General features: G+C 39.7%; 1 protein-coding gene across 1 annotated transcript; it reads left to right on the top strand.

Annotated features, from left to right (window-relative positions):
* The first annotated feature begins 7,853 nt into the window (after positions 1-7,853).
* Positions 7,854-10,603, top strand: USP26 (ubiquitin specific peptidase 26). The gene is given in 2 exon segments (XM_017864477.1): positions 7,854-9,054; positions 9,057-10,603. Coding segments are annotated over 2 exon segments (2,748 nt in total).
* Positions 10,604-15,516: the final 4,913 nt, after the last annotated feature.

Here is a 15,516-nt window from a genome sequence, read left to right as displayed (position 1 = left end):
GAGAGGGTCTTGCTCTGTCACCCATGCTGGAGTGCAATTGCATGATCACAGCTCACTGTAGCCTCCGCCTCCTGGATTCAAGCAATCCTTCTGTCTCAGCCCACATTTTTGTATTTTTTGTGGAGACAAGGTCTTACCATGTTGCCCTGGCTGGTCTCAAACTCCTGACCTCAAGTGATCCACCCAACTTGGCCTCCCAAAGTGCTGGGATTACAGGCATGAGCCACCACACCCGGCCCCAACTGGTACTTTAAAACTGGTATCATTTGATGATTTCTGTTCTGCTGTGATTCTCCTCTACTTTGGGACAGAGTTGCTTTACCTCTTGTTTCTACTCTTTACCTGCTGATCCATTATTGTGGATATTTGCCTAAAGGGTCTGTAAGATTTGGATGTCTCATTTGGAAAAGACAATGGAAAGAAAAAGCCTAAGAAATGCAAGTTGATTCTCCAACCAGATGAGACAGGAAAAAATCATAATAAAGGAGGCGGGTGGGATGTTGGCGAAATTAGTCTCCATATATGAAGAAAATATGGACAAAACATTTTTATTTAGCACCATGTGTGTTTGTGGTTTTAACTCCCCAATGTTTTCTGTCATAATAGGCTCTAAAAGCTGGTTCTCTCATGGGAGGCATTACCAAATTCTTTGGAAACTCTTCCCCTGGGGACCAACAGTACCATTCTTTGATAAGCTGAAGTCTCCAGCTAATCTTTTGTGCTTTCCCCCTTATTTCCTGCTCTCTTGCAGTGTGTCCAAAAGAGCCTCTTCTTGGAGGATCACGTTTTTCCAGCAAATAATTCCTTTGGATAATTTTCTTGTAGTCCAGTTATCTCCCACTTAGTACACAGAATATTGTACCATTTCTTCTCCAAATAGAAGGAGTAGAACTTGCTTTCACTTTTGCCTCCTTTTGCCATGTCATGTGGGATTCTTTCAGTATCATGACTTAACCAGTTTCAGTCAGGCACCAAGGTTTTTGCTCCTCTTACTCCAGAGTAAAGATGTCAGATTTTCCCATGACTCTCACACTCTACTTTCAGTGTAGCTTACAGATTTTGGCTTCTCAGTGAGTATCCAGCCAGGGTGTAAGATGCAGTCTGAAATCTTTTGTAAATGATTTTCCAATTTTAGTACTCCTTCACCTACTTGACTTGAACATGGGAATCAGGGAAATGCCACAGTGTTCCCTATTAATGAATTTCCTTACTTTAAATAATTTTTTTTTTTGTAAGAGACATGGTCTTGCTCTATTGCCAGTCTGGCACTATCACAGCTCACTGTAGTCTTGAACTCCTGAGCTCAAGAGATCCTCCCACCTCGGTCTCCCAAAGTGCTGGATCCCAGCACTTTGGCATGAGCCACTATGCCCGGCCTTCTTTAAATAATCTTTGATAACTATATTCTTCACCTGTATGGTAATTCTTGTGCAGTGTGTTACAGTTCTTGTTACTCAGTTTTGTATCTTTGCCGGTATCATGAGACAAGAAGAAAAGTCTCATTTTATAGGTCCTTTGAAAACGATCAAAGATACTGATTGTTAGAAAGATTTATAGTTTTCAACTATGTAGGACACAAACTTAATAGAATAATTGCTTCATTAAAGTGTGTATGCATTTAAAATGTGATTGAGGTGTATATCTGTTTAGTCTCCTGTCTTATTTAACCTTGCCTTCATGTCATAGCTTGATGTTCCCATAACAGTTCTAGCCCATTAATTTCATCTTTTCCTGACCGGTCGGTCCTTGTTTTAAAACTTTAGATGCTGTCTTCCTCAGGAAAGTTAAGATTCTTTGGTCCTAACCCTTAAAAGAGCCCTAGTTATCCAACTTTATGGTTTCTCTCGGCAAAGGAAAATTTGGCTGCACACACATACTGAAAATAAATTCATCCTCTGATAGCTGTTAACTTTGTGGTCGGATAATATGGAGCAGCATTGCAGGGTATCACAGGCAAAGTAACAGTCTTACAAAAAGTGAATGACTGGTGAATTCTGAGGCAGGAAAACTCAAACCTGGGAATCATCAAATAAAGTGTGACTTGGACTGGGTCTTTAAAAGTTAAGAAGGGTAGAACTGAGACAAAAGTAAGGGAATTATTAGGGAATTCCAGGCAGAGAGGAAATGCTACAAAAAGCTAAGATAGCAGAAGATACATGGACTTTTAGGTAACACTAATTGAATTTTACTTTCTTAATTAAGACATTTTCCCTTGCACTGCCATTGTTTGTATTTGTCTTAAAACCTGAGGTCAGGAATATTTTACTGCTTCATGTTTGGATATGGGCCATGGTTGATGTCCATAGTTGACTAGGTATCAACATAGTTTGGTTAGTAAGTGAATAAACAAATGAATTGCAATAGTTAGCAGAAAGGGCTGCAAAATACTAGGAAGATTCCAACAGGAGAAAAAAGTTTAATTTCAAGAAAACCTCATTTATCATTATTTCAGTGTAACAAATACATGCTTTCTCATGAAAGAGCACTTTTCTTAGTGAATTCATATTAAAATTTTGGAAAATAATCTTTGCATTCTGTTTTCCTAATCAACTATGTTGTATTAATAGCACTAGCATAATTTTAAAAGAATGAAAAAAAAATGCTCTGCCAAATCGGTCCCTCAGAAAGGGTTCAAAGCTTGAAGAGTTCATGGGAACAATTTGCTAGTCTAGAGAATTCTTCCCATTTTGGTCAGGGCCTCCTATGGAGAGATTTATGTGCAGTGTATGTCAAGAGACAAAATAATGGCATTTCTCTGCAGCACAATGACTCGGACGTTTGTTGAGTACAGAAATGCACCTTTAAACTAGAGAAAGAAAAAGAAAGTCTGCCCTAATCCAATCATTTTGAAAAGCCATGCACACTGAAGCTGGGACCAAACATAATAACAGGATTTAATTGCTAATGCTCTAGAGGCAATGTGTCTCTTGATGTGTTGACCTTTAGCCCAAACTTGGGAGGGTAAAAGAAAGGGAGGGAAGGATTTCCTTTCCCCTTCTGCCCGCTGTCCCCGACTCCCTGTATCTGATCATGTCTGCCTCTAACCCAGTCTACATGCCCTTAACATTCAACTCTCCACTTCCATTTCCATTAGTTACTTCCAACTTTGGAGCTGGGATGAGAATGAATAGAAGAACAGAAAGGAGGATGGGAGGAGTATAGGAGAAGAAAGTCTGTAAGCAGTTGACAGCTGCTTAGAATCAGGGGACAGAATTATAGCTGCTGAAATGAGAGCTGGACACCTAGTCCCCCGATGCTTCTCCCCTACTCCATAATATTTTGTGATATTTAGGCCTTTTCATGTGTTTCTGTTCATTGTTCCATTCCACCCTTTCTGGGTCCGTACTTATAATCTTTTTTTTTTTTTTTTATCTACACCGTCAGCTCCCATTTTCCTCTTACTTGGTTACTTATGAATGGCAAAATTTCAAGCAAATTAAATTCAAGGCTCTGCCTATTACACACCTGAACCATGGCAACTAGACAGCTAAACGTGGCTGGAGAAAAACATGCAGATTGGTCTTGCTGTAAATATATGACTACTAGCCTAAGTCAGCCCTTGGTGCTACTCAGCAAGGTTACTAGTCCATTCAGTCTCCTGCTCTTTTACAAAACTTCCACAACTTCTTTCTCTTCAAATCTTTTACCATGCTCCAGCCACACTGACCTGCTTTCTGTTTCCAACATGCCAAGCCCATTCCCACCTGAGGGCCTTTTCATTTACTCTTCCTCCTGCCTGGGGCACCCTACATTTAGATATTTGTTCACTTCTTTCAACACCCTGCTGCATATTGTCATCACATGTTAGGCCTTCCCAGAACCCCCTATATAAGGCAGCACATCCCTGTCACCACTGACAAATTCAGTTCGTCTAACTTTGGGGTTTTGTTTGTTTATTTGTTTGGTTGGTTGGGTTTTTTTTTGTTTTTTGTTTTTTGTTTTTGACAGAGTTTTGCTCTGTTGCCCAGGCTAGAGTGCAGTGGCATGATCTTGGTGCACTGCAACCTCCGCTTCCCAGGTTCAAGTGATTCTCCTGCCTCAGCCTCCTGAGTAACTGGGACTACAAGCACATGCCACCACGCCTGGCTAATTTTTGTACTTTTAGTAGAGACAGGGTTTTGCCATGTTGGCTAGGCTGGTCTCAAACTCCTGACCTGAGGTGATCCATCTGCCTCAGCCTCCCCAAATTCTGGGATTACAGGCATGAGCCACTGCACCCAGCCTCCTCTAACTTTGTTTTCTTTAGCAGTTGCCACCATCTGGTGTTCTCCATATTTTGTGTGTATGTACTCTATTTTCTATCCCCCTGCTAGAATTAAAATTTTTCGAGAGCATGGATTTTGTGGGTTTTTTTCATTCTTCTATACCTAGAGCTTAATGTAATGCTTTCTAGTACTCCATACATATTTATTTAATGAATAAATGGATGCTTGCTGGCTTTTGAATATCTTCTCTTCCCAATTGCCAAACCTAGAATATCCCTTCCCTATCCATCCTCCCATATGTTTTTGTATAGTTCCCCTCGTGTCCAAGTCCAGATTTAGTGCACGCCATGTAATTGTTGGAGAAAGTTTCTTTTATTTGGCCTGTCTTGGGAAATCCAATGTGCTTAAGTATTTTGTACTTAGAAGTATAGTGTCACAGAATGGAGCCCTCAAAAAGAGTTTTATGATCATTTCCCGATGTGTTTAATGGACCCTAATAGAGGAACTGGCTTATCCAAGATCACTAAACTAAGTGTAGTTTAAAATAAATGTGAGTTGAAGTTGTTTTGCTTTTCAAAACTCTTGCTTGGGATTATTGGAGATACCCAGAAATGGTTAGAAACTCATGTAGTCAATACATGGCTCTGCCTTTCCACTTACTGCATTCATGGGTTGGCACACCACCTCATGGGTACTTCATTTCTATTCCATGAGATTTGCTTAGGTAACTCAGCAGGATTTCTCAGTGTATCTTTGTTCTCTTCACATGTTTTCATGAAGTTGTGAAAAAAAAATAATTAAAACACACACTACCTGTACCACATTGCCATGTATCTTGACCTTCACCTATTCAGTAAGATAAACACATACTCGATTTTATATAATTGATGACAGTTTGTACTCATGTCAGCAGAGGAGAACTGACATAGAAATGTTAGTTTCTCATAGTCATTGAGCCTAACGAGCCTTCCAGAGTTTATTAATTTGCCTCCAAGCCATAGCTCCCTCTAAACTTTTCAGAACAAATGGTTCTCTTCTTAAAGCATCATCCATTTCACCAAAATACTTGAAAGAAAATAATTTTGGCTCGTTTACTAATTTTGTTACTCTTTTGTAATGTACACTTTGGGATTGAGAAATGCAAATTCAGATTTGAAAGGTGTATATGGATTTGTCTTCAAGTTCTTCTACCTCTTGAAATAATGAAAGCCTGAGTGGTGGGAGATATAAATGGAGGATACAGAGGGTACATACTCCAAAAGCAACACAAACCTTCATTAAATTACAGGAGTCCCCTCTTTTATTGTGACGTTTACACAGTGATGTTTAGAGTCTAAGTTATTTAGGTACAGTGAATCCTCACATCCATTGTGTCCCTGAGAGCACCGGCTGCAATACCCAACATTGAGCAGATACTCAGCAAATCATAATATGCAGGCAGCATAGACTAGATGCTCAGCAACTGTCTCAGTGACCATGAAGATCAATGTAGGGTGAATTAGTAAATTAATGATGGAGCAGACATTTCTATTAGGGATTTTTTAAAACTGCACAACAAGATGCTTGGCACCATAGGTCATGCCTCCAAATCTGACAGAAGTGGTACAGTTTTATGAGTGTCTGGCTATCCTTTGAGTCTGAAGTGTTGCACTAATAGTTGATCAATCAAATTGAATGGATTGAGTTTGTAGGTAAAATGAGAGAAACGCATGTTGGCTTTCATAACTTTTCAACACAGCTGTCATCTATATGTTTTGAATCTGGTGTGGAGGTGAGAAGGGAGGAGGTATGCTGAAGTTTATTTTAGGTTGTATGGAATAGTCACATAGTGCTCTTCAGTGGAGTCTTGGAGAAGCAATACATTTTAGTTTAAAATACTCTCAAAGCAAGCAATCAAGACAAAATGAAGAACAGGATTTAAGCTTGAGATGTCCTAGGGAAGTAGGCAGTGGTTAGACCACTCAGCTTGTACATCAGCGAGATGGTTCTTAATCTTTACTTTCCATACTCAGTGGGCTCAAATAAGCCTCCTTTCATCTGGAATGAAATGTAGTCAGGATGGACTGTGAGGAAGGAATGTCTCTTAACTGTATTTCTGAGGGCAGAGAGAAGAAATGTCAAGAGGGTCTTAGATTATTTCATCTACCAATAGAAAGAAGATGGTAATTTTTGATAAATACAGATGAGCTGGGTGCAAAATTTTAAAATAGACTGCAAGTGGTTCTATGGTTGCAGGTTCTCTCAAGTTGTCGAAATAAAAAGGAACAATTAAGACTACCTTCTTTGTGGAGAGGAAATAGTTTAAATCCTTACTTAGCATCTACAATAGGACAGTGACATAGAAATAATCCAGAGAACTTAAATTTTGCTGTGCTTGAATGTTTTATGGCCCTATTTCTACCATGAAAATATAATCATTCTTTTACTTGGATGCATATGCACTTTCGTATATGGATGGATGCCATCCCTACTTTGCTGAACATAGGTTGATAGATGAAATACTTTATAAAACAAAAATCTCATTAATTTATGTTTCACCAATTTTAAGATTTTGATAATTTGAAGAGGGACTGAGCAGAAGTTTCCTTCAGTATTATTCATAAAGACGGGGTTTGCTTAAGCAAGTTAACAGCATAGAGAAGATTCAGGAAGAATATTTAACTATTGAGGAGGACAGCTTCCAACTAATTCTTGGATGTATACTTTCTGATGCAAACATTTGTAGTGCTATCTGCTAAGTTATTCAGTAATTCACATTGGCTCCAGAGTTTTTCAGAGATTCTGATTTTCAGTGATTAAGTACATCTATTTCTTCCTCACTTGTTTTGAATACAGGGAGCTAGCTCTGATTAAGTGGGCCTTATGGCCAGAGTTGGCTGCAGGAGCCTCACTAGCCTATATTTAATGGGCAAGTTGTTATTCTTAAACTTTTGTCAATGGGCAGGTAGAATGTAATGATGTTCCCCAGTGCCAAGTGAAATATAGGAACATAGCTAGATTTGGAAGGAGGTAGACTGATTTACTTTGGCCCATATATGAGATCCTCTAGACATCAAGGAAATTCATCTGTTACTGAGTTGAAGGCCACATAGTGCCTTCACTTTCTCATTCACTTATTGTAGTTGCCCTGTGGGGTCATTCTGTGACAGGAAGATTAGCATATTGTATGCATGCACTTGAAACTCTATTGAGTATACTTTTTCAGTTATGTACTGAAAGTCTTCCAAGTGTTTCATGATTTCAGTTGAAGTTGGGAAATTAATCAGAATGGAGCCCAATATTTTGGTGGAAACTACATGTAATATATGAGTGTAGGGTTTGAGTTTTGTCGAAGCCAAGCATTTCTGTAATAGTTTAAAGAACGTTTCTTGATTTTTCCCATAGTGTTCTTGTCTTGGGAATCAAGATTCTGCCTTCATGCAGCCATGGAAGGCTCTCAAAAGGCATTGGTCTCATTACTGAAGGGCTGGATATCTAGAACCTGAACTAGACTCTAGTATAAAGCCAATACTAGAAATAGGATCATTCTGTGTAGAGAACTAATGAACTATTTCTTTGGTGTTTTCTCCACAGCTGAACTTGCAAACCAGATTGGAATTTGAAGATATCAATAATTGGAGATACATATATTTTATTTGTAAAGCAAACATGGCTGCCCTACTCCTACATGGTTTTGTCCAAATAGGGAACTGCAAGACTGGGATGTCTAAGTCAAAAGAATCATTCATTGAAGCAGTGGAAGGAAGGAAGAAAGATAGACTGGTGCTCTATTTCAAAAATGGAAAATGTAACACTTTTCGGCTAAGTGATAATATTCAAAACGTAGTCCTAAGATCCTGTGAAGGAAACCAAAATCACCTGCATTTAACTTTACAAAATAATAATGTCTTGTTTATTGAAGGATTATCCTCCACAGATGCTGAACAATTGAAGACATTCCTGGACAGAGTTCATCAAAACAAGGTTCAGTCACCTGTGAGACCTGGTAAGGGTAGGAGTGTCTTTTCTAGCACAACAACACAGAAGGAAATCAACAAAACTTCATTCCACAAAGTTGATGAGAAATCAAGTAAGAAATCATTTGAGATAACAAAAGGAAGTGGGGAGACAGGTGTCCTTCAGAGGATGCCTTTGCTTACATCAAAATCGTCAACACTTACTTGTGGAGAGTTACCTGAAAATCAGCACAAGAAGAGGAAAAGAATGCTGTCATCTAGCTCAGAGATGAATGAGGAATTCTTGAAAGAAAGTAATTCTGTAGAATACAAGAAATCCAAGGCAGATCGCTTGAGGTGTGTAAGCTATAATAGAAAGAAACAATTGAAGTTAAAAGAGTTAGAAGAGAATAAGAAATTGGAATGTGAATCTTCGTGCATCATGAATGCTACTGGAAATCCTTACCTAGATGACATTGGACTTCTCCAAGCTCTCACTGAGGAAATGGTTTTGGCATTTCTATTACAACCAGGGAATAGTGATGGTTACACAAAGTGGGATAAATTAAAACTATTTTTTGAATTATTTCCAGAGAAAATATGCCACGGTTTCCCCAATTTGGGAAACACCTGTTATATGAATGCAGTTTTACAGTCTCTACTTTCGATTCCATCGTTTGCTGATGATTTACTTAATCAGAGTTTCCCATGGGGTAAAATTCCCCTTAATGCTCTTACCATGTGCTTGGCACGGCTACTTTTTTTTAAAGATACTTATAATATAGAAATCAAGGAGATGTTACTCTTGAATATTAAAAAGGCCATTTCAGCAGTTGCAGAGATATTCCATGGCAATGCACAGAACGATGCTCATGAGTTTTTAGCTCACTGTTTAGATCAGCTGAAAGATAACATGGAAAACTCAACACAATTTGGAAGCCTAAAAGTGAATTTGGGGAAGATAATTTTCCTAAACGGGTTTTTGCTGATGATCCTGATACCAATGGGTTTTCTTGCCCTGTCATTACTAATTTTGAGTTAGAGTTGTTGCACTCCATCGCTTGTAAAGCTTGTGGTCAGGTTATTGTCAAGACAGAACTGAATAATTACCTCTCCATCAACCTTCCCCAAGGAATGAAAGCATGCCCTTCATCTATTCAGTCTACTTTTGATCTTTTTTTTGGAGCAGAAGAGCTTGAGTATAAATGTGCAAAATGTAAGCACAAGACTTCTGTTGGAGTGTACTCATTCAGTAGGCTACCTAGAATCCTTATTGTTCACCTCAAACGCTATAGCTTGAATGAGTTTCGTTCATTAAAGAAGAATGGCCAGGAGGTCGTCATTTCCAAATATTTAAAAGTGTCTTCTCATTGCAATGAAGGCACCAGACCACCTCTTCCCTTGAGTGAGGATGGAGAAATTACGGATTTCCAATTATTAAAAGTTATTCGAAAGATGACTTCTGGAAGCATCAGTGTATCATGGCCTTCAACAAAGGAACCCAAAGATATCCTAGCTTCACACATTGGATCAGATACGGAGTCTGAACAAAAAAAAGGCCAGACAGTCTTTAAAGGGGCAAGCAGAAGACAGAAGCAAAAATACCTTGGAAAAAATTCTAAACCAAATGAGCCAAAATCTGTGTACTCAGGAGATCGAGCATTCATTGAAAAAGAACCGTTAGCTCACTTAATGGCATATCCGGAAGACACCTCACTTTGCCAGTTGCACAAAGCTGGAGGTAAACCTGCCAGCAGCCCAGACACATGTCTTGCAGAAGTTCACTTTCAAACAGTCTCTGAAAATCCAAAACGAAAGAAATATGTGAAAACCAGTAAGTTTGTAGCTTTTGATAGCATTATCAATCGTACTAAAGATTTGTATGAAGATAAAAATGTCAGAATTCCAGAAAGTTTCCAAAAAGTGTCTGAACAGACTCAGCAGCGTGATGCTATGAGAATCTGTGAACAAGCCCCTCAGCAGGCACTGCCTCGAAGCTTTCCAAAGCCAGGTGCCCAGGGGCACACAAAGAACCTCATAAAACCTACAGAATTAAATCTCCAGAAGCCTAACAGGAATTCCCTATCTGCACTTGGTTCCAATAAGAACCCAAGAAACAAAGACATTTTAGATAAGATAAAATCTAAAGCCAAGGAAACAAAAAGAAATAACGATAAGGGAGATCATACCTACCGGCTCATTAGTGTTGTCAGCCATCTTGGGAAGACTCTAAAGTCAGGCCATTATATCTGTGATGCCTATGACTTTGAGAAGCAGATCTGGTTCACTTACAATGATATGCAGGTGTTAGGTATCCAGGAGGCCCAGATGCAGGAGGATAGGCGTTGCACTGGATACATCTTCTTTTACATGCATAATGAGATCTTTGAAGAGATGTTGAAAAGAGAAGAGAATGCCCAGCTTAAGAGCAAGGAGGTAGAGGAGACCCTTCAGAAGGAATAAGAGGAACGTACTCCTCCTTGAACAGATCTGCTTGACTGTCTCACTCGATACCACTTCCTCCATTGAAGGAAAACTCTAATCTTTATCCAGGGATGAAAACGCAATTACTCTAGGACCAAAGGTCAAACAGAAACACTTAATGGGGAAATCACCATTCTAACCCTGACACAGACACCTCAATCCCATAGCTCTGGCTGATGGGCATCTTTCTCTCCTACAAGACTGAAATTGTGTTTTTCATGTTCTTCTTCATTTTAATATAGTTAGGGTCTCGCTCTGTCATCCTGGCTAGAGTGCAGTCCTTCAATAATAACTCACTGCAGCCTCAAACTCTTGGCATCAAGCGATTCTCTCTCAGCCACCTGAAAAGAGAGGGGGTATTCTCGCTTGAGCTGGGACTATAGGTGTGTGCCACCAGGCCTAGATAATTTTTTTTTCTTTTTGTAGTGACAGGGTCTCACTATGCTGCCCAGGCTGGACTTGAACTCCTGACCACAAGCAATCTTCCTGCCTCTTTTCATGTTCTAATGCAGTGGTTTAAAACTATGCTCCTTAAACTAGCAGCACCAGGAGCATGGGGGTACTCATTGGAAATGCAAAATCTTGGGTTCCACTGTAGACCCACTGATTCAGAAACTTGGGGTGAGGGATAGCAATCTGATGGAGACTGTGATGCTTGATACAGTTTGAGAAGCACTACTGTACTACATACACTACCTTGGTTGTATATTTAAATTGCTTATTTTGTAAAATGTTTTGATTATATTTTTTGTGTTTTTCATATTAATGTATGCCTTGCCTTTGTGAACTTATTAAAAGCCAAACTCACAAAAATCACTTCTGATCATACTCTGCAATTTGGTGGAAAAAAATAGTTGCTGAGATCCTGGCAATAAAAAATGAGGCTGATAACTTTTGAATCCTCTTGGGCATATATAGATGAGGCTAACTGCCAAGTCAAATCTCCAGATTGATTTGCTTTTAAGAAATTGGCCCACATTTCCTGTGTGTTTGCTAGAAAGTTCTTGGCCTTTGGTGGTCTGAGCCCACCTTGCCATGTTAGTTTTCTTAGAAGGGCACATTTGTTGCCTCAGAGGAACTTTGTTTACCTGGACTTCATCTGTGAAACCTTGAACAATCTTCTTCATTCAACATTACATGACTAATTCCAGATTTTTTTTTTTCATCTCTGTACCTTATAGTGTGGTGGTCTTGTTCCTTCAATGAGTAAGCAATATATGCTTTAAAGTGGACTTGTAGGATTTGAAAGTCTTACTTGTTACTGATTTGACACAACATCAGAAACTCCATATGAAGATGTTCTGCTTCTGGGGAAAGATGCATGGATCCTAGTGTGGTCATATTTCATTAAAATCCAGGGGATTTAATAATTTTGCCATCAAGCATGTGCCACTGCTGTATCATAACCTTTTCCTGCCTTTGAGGCAGTGAATCTGTTGTACTTTGTGCCTTTGCTATGAACAAATGACTTGTACTAAGAGGTTTTCTCACATAACATAGGATTGAATTTTCAGTCACACCTTTACCAATAGGAATGTGCCCCCTTGTATATGGGGTATGGCTTTAGTGTAGCTGTATTAATCCAAGAGCTTTTTGATGCTCTTAAGCCTAGGGTCCTTTAAAATAGGTGAGTTTGTAAAATCCCAAATTCCTGGGATTTTAGTGGTGTGGGGAAGTTATTAATAGGTAATACCCTGTAAGAGGAAAACCAGATTCCAAAGCTTGGAGATTCTATTCAGAACACGGTATATCTAGAAGGAAGTCTTATGGGACCTGAAGATTGCTAAGGTATATAGGAGGGAATATCACAGATTGAATTAATCACTCTTATGGAAGAAGGTGTTACAGACACAATGAGTGATTGTTCAACTTCTGTAGTACTTCAGGAGCTGAAGGATAAGGCTGGAGTTGCATTTAGAGGAGAGTGACAATTTGGGTTCTAAATTTCGTGGGGTTTTTTGGCCTCTAGAGTAGTTTATGTTGAGCCCAGTTACATAGATATCAGAACAGGATTTTGGTAAGAATGAAGGAAAGTTGTTTTGTTTTGACAGGAGTGTGTAGATGCTAATAGCTTGATATTTTAGTACGGAGTTTACATCCTGGACACGCTGCTCTTCAGCATGTAGCACTTCCAAATGCAGGGCGAAATGAAATGTGAAGAAGATGGTAGGGGTATCCATGACAGGGAGGATCGTGGCTGCAATCCGTTGTTGCCCTGTGAGAAGAAATTCTGAATGCACTATGAATGCTTGTATAGTGTTTACATGGTATGTTTTCAAATAAAAGATTAAAAGTTCTTCAGTGACTCCGTGGCTATTATGTATATAAATTTGTTCTCTTAATTTATGGGTCAAGTTTTCAAGTAATCCATGGAAATAAAAGTTTGACTTTCAGTGTGTTCATTTCCTATTGCTTCTGTAACATATTACTACAAACTTAATAGCTTATAACAACATAGTTTTTTTTTATCTTACAGTCCCAGAGATGAAGAGTCCAAGATGATTATCACTTGGCTAAAATGAAGGTGTCAGCAGGGCTGCAATCTTAGTTGCTCTGAAGGCACAATCTGTTTCTTTGCCTTTTCCAGCTTTCTGGAAGCTGCCTGCATTCTTGGACTCATGGCTTCATTCCTCCGTCTTCAAAGTCGGCAATGTTGGATTGAGTTCTCACGCTGCCAAATCTGGTTCTCCCTTTTCTGTCTTTCTTTTCCACTTTTAAGAACCATTGTAATTAGATTTGGCTCACTGAGGTAATCCAGGATAATATCCCTATATTTAATCAGCAATATTTTAAAGATATTATTTATTGAGACAGGGTCTTGCTCTGTTGCCCAAGCTGGAGTGCAGTAGTGCAATCATAGTTCAGTGTAACCTCAAATTCCTGGGCTCAAATTATCCTCCCATCTCAGCCTCCCAAATAGCTAGGACTATAGGTGCTCATCATCACACCTGTTTAATTTGTGTGTGTTTGTTTGTGTGTAGAGATGGGGTCTTGTTGCCCACACTGGTCTCAAACTCCTGGCTGCAAGCAGTTCTCCCACCTTGGCCTCCCAAAGCACAGGGATTACATACATGAGCCACCGTGCCCAGCCTAAATCAGCAATCTTTGTTCCTATATGTCTTGTAACACAACATATTACATTTTCAAGGATTAGGATGTGGACATCTTTGCAATGCCATTATTCTCCATACTGCACATGCTCAATAGTAAATGTTAATGGAAACCTACCTCAACAACAAAAAATTTAGGGTGGTTCAGGGACCCCTGAACTGAGACCCCTGGGAAATGGAAGTTTGGATAGCTTTACTAGGTAAAGAATTGAAGTAAATAAAGCTTTTAAGATTTTAGCTGAGGGTGAGAGAAAATTATAATTAGTAATTGAAGAGCTCAGACCTTGAGACAAATTACAGAAACAAAGACTATTGTTCCTTTGCATATTTCTCTATGCTTATCATATGAATGCTTTTATTTGAATATGTGTACCATTCTTTTCTATCCTGGTTCTTATTTTTAATTTTATGCACAACTTCATGGGAGATTAACTTTACTTGTCTTTAGGTAAGATAACATTCAATGGAAACCTGACTGAATTTGAGGAGTACTTAATAGATCCCATGATAATTGCAATCACTTGAGAATCCTGGTCATCTAACTTTAGGTAAGAGTGAGCACTTCACTTTACAAGAAGGATTGATGTATCATGTTAGGTAGAAAACGTTTTGCTACTGCAAGGGAATTCGGATGTGTGTCAAAGGGTTCACATGGAGGCAACCAGGAGGGTAGACTGTGCCTGTTATCAATGTATTGCACCTCACCTTCAAATTCACCTTCAATACATGCTCAGCGATAATGGACAGAATTGCTTTAGGCATTTCTCCTTTCCAGTAAACATATGTTGTGCTTTCTCGGTAGTGAGCACTATAGCTGCATTGCAAGTGGAAGGGATTTCTGCTGTTTCCAGTTTGTGGTGGGTTAACAGTGTGGCTGTGAGAGTATCTGGTGGTGCACCATGCCAGCCACAGACCCAGAATGTGTGGTTTCTGATGCCCTCACAGCTCCAGCCTGGTCTGGTGATCACTTTGCTATTGCCATCTTTACATGGACATCATGCACCAGTGTCCTGACTCTCTCTGTTCCTGAGTCCTTCCCGGTTTGGTATTCCACAGTTCTTACAACATCTAGCTCTCCTGACAGGATATGGTACACTCCAGGCCTCCTGCCACATTGGCACTCCCAGTTCCTCTGCGTGACCACATACTTGGCCATTGGCTATAGCCCTGCCTATGTGCTAGAGGGTTACCACTGGGGATCCCACTCCCTGTGCATGCCCTTGCATCGAGTGCTGTCTGGGGCTTGCCTGCATTCTAACTGTGCCTCACCTGTCCTCTGGAGGGTTGCCTCCTGTTTGCTCAGTGACTGCAGAAGAGGTCTGCCTCAAACTGGCTGAAGTTTCTGCAATCCATTGGACTGCAATTACAATAGACTTTCAGCAAGGTCTGAATCTTAGCCCTGTAGATTGGGTGACCTTTCCAAATTTGTCCTTCCCTGGGTACTCTCTCTCAGCCTTTGGATATGTTGGGACTTAGAAAACAATACCCCCAAATGAAGGCCTCAGAAGCAAAAGTTTTTCTTTGACATCCTGCCCTCCTGTCTCAGTCCCATTCTCCCCAGAGGCTAGCCATAGAAGCTAGAATCTTACTTCCCCAAGGTGGGTCATAGAAACCAGGACCCTTTTCCCCAAAGCCAGCATAAATGCTAAAATACTACTCTAATTTTCCCTCTTCTTTTCTATATAAAAACTGGCAATAAAGAAATTATCTGACCTACCTTGTTTGACTGTAGGTCACGGGACTCCCATTCCAGAGAAGGACCTACCCCATGCTCAGAGAAGT

Source organism: Rhinopithecus bieti, unplaced genomic scaffold (assembly GCF_001698545.2).
Source record: "Rhinopithecus bieti isolate Rb0 unplaced genomic scaffold, ASM169854v2 scaffold_77111, whole genome shotgun sequence".
Taxonomy (NCBI): domain Eukaryota; kingdom Metazoa; phylum Chordata; class Mammalia; order Primates; family Cercopithecidae; genus Rhinopithecus; species Rhinopithecus bieti.
This window is presented reverse-complemented; position numbering and strand designations above follow the sequence as displayed.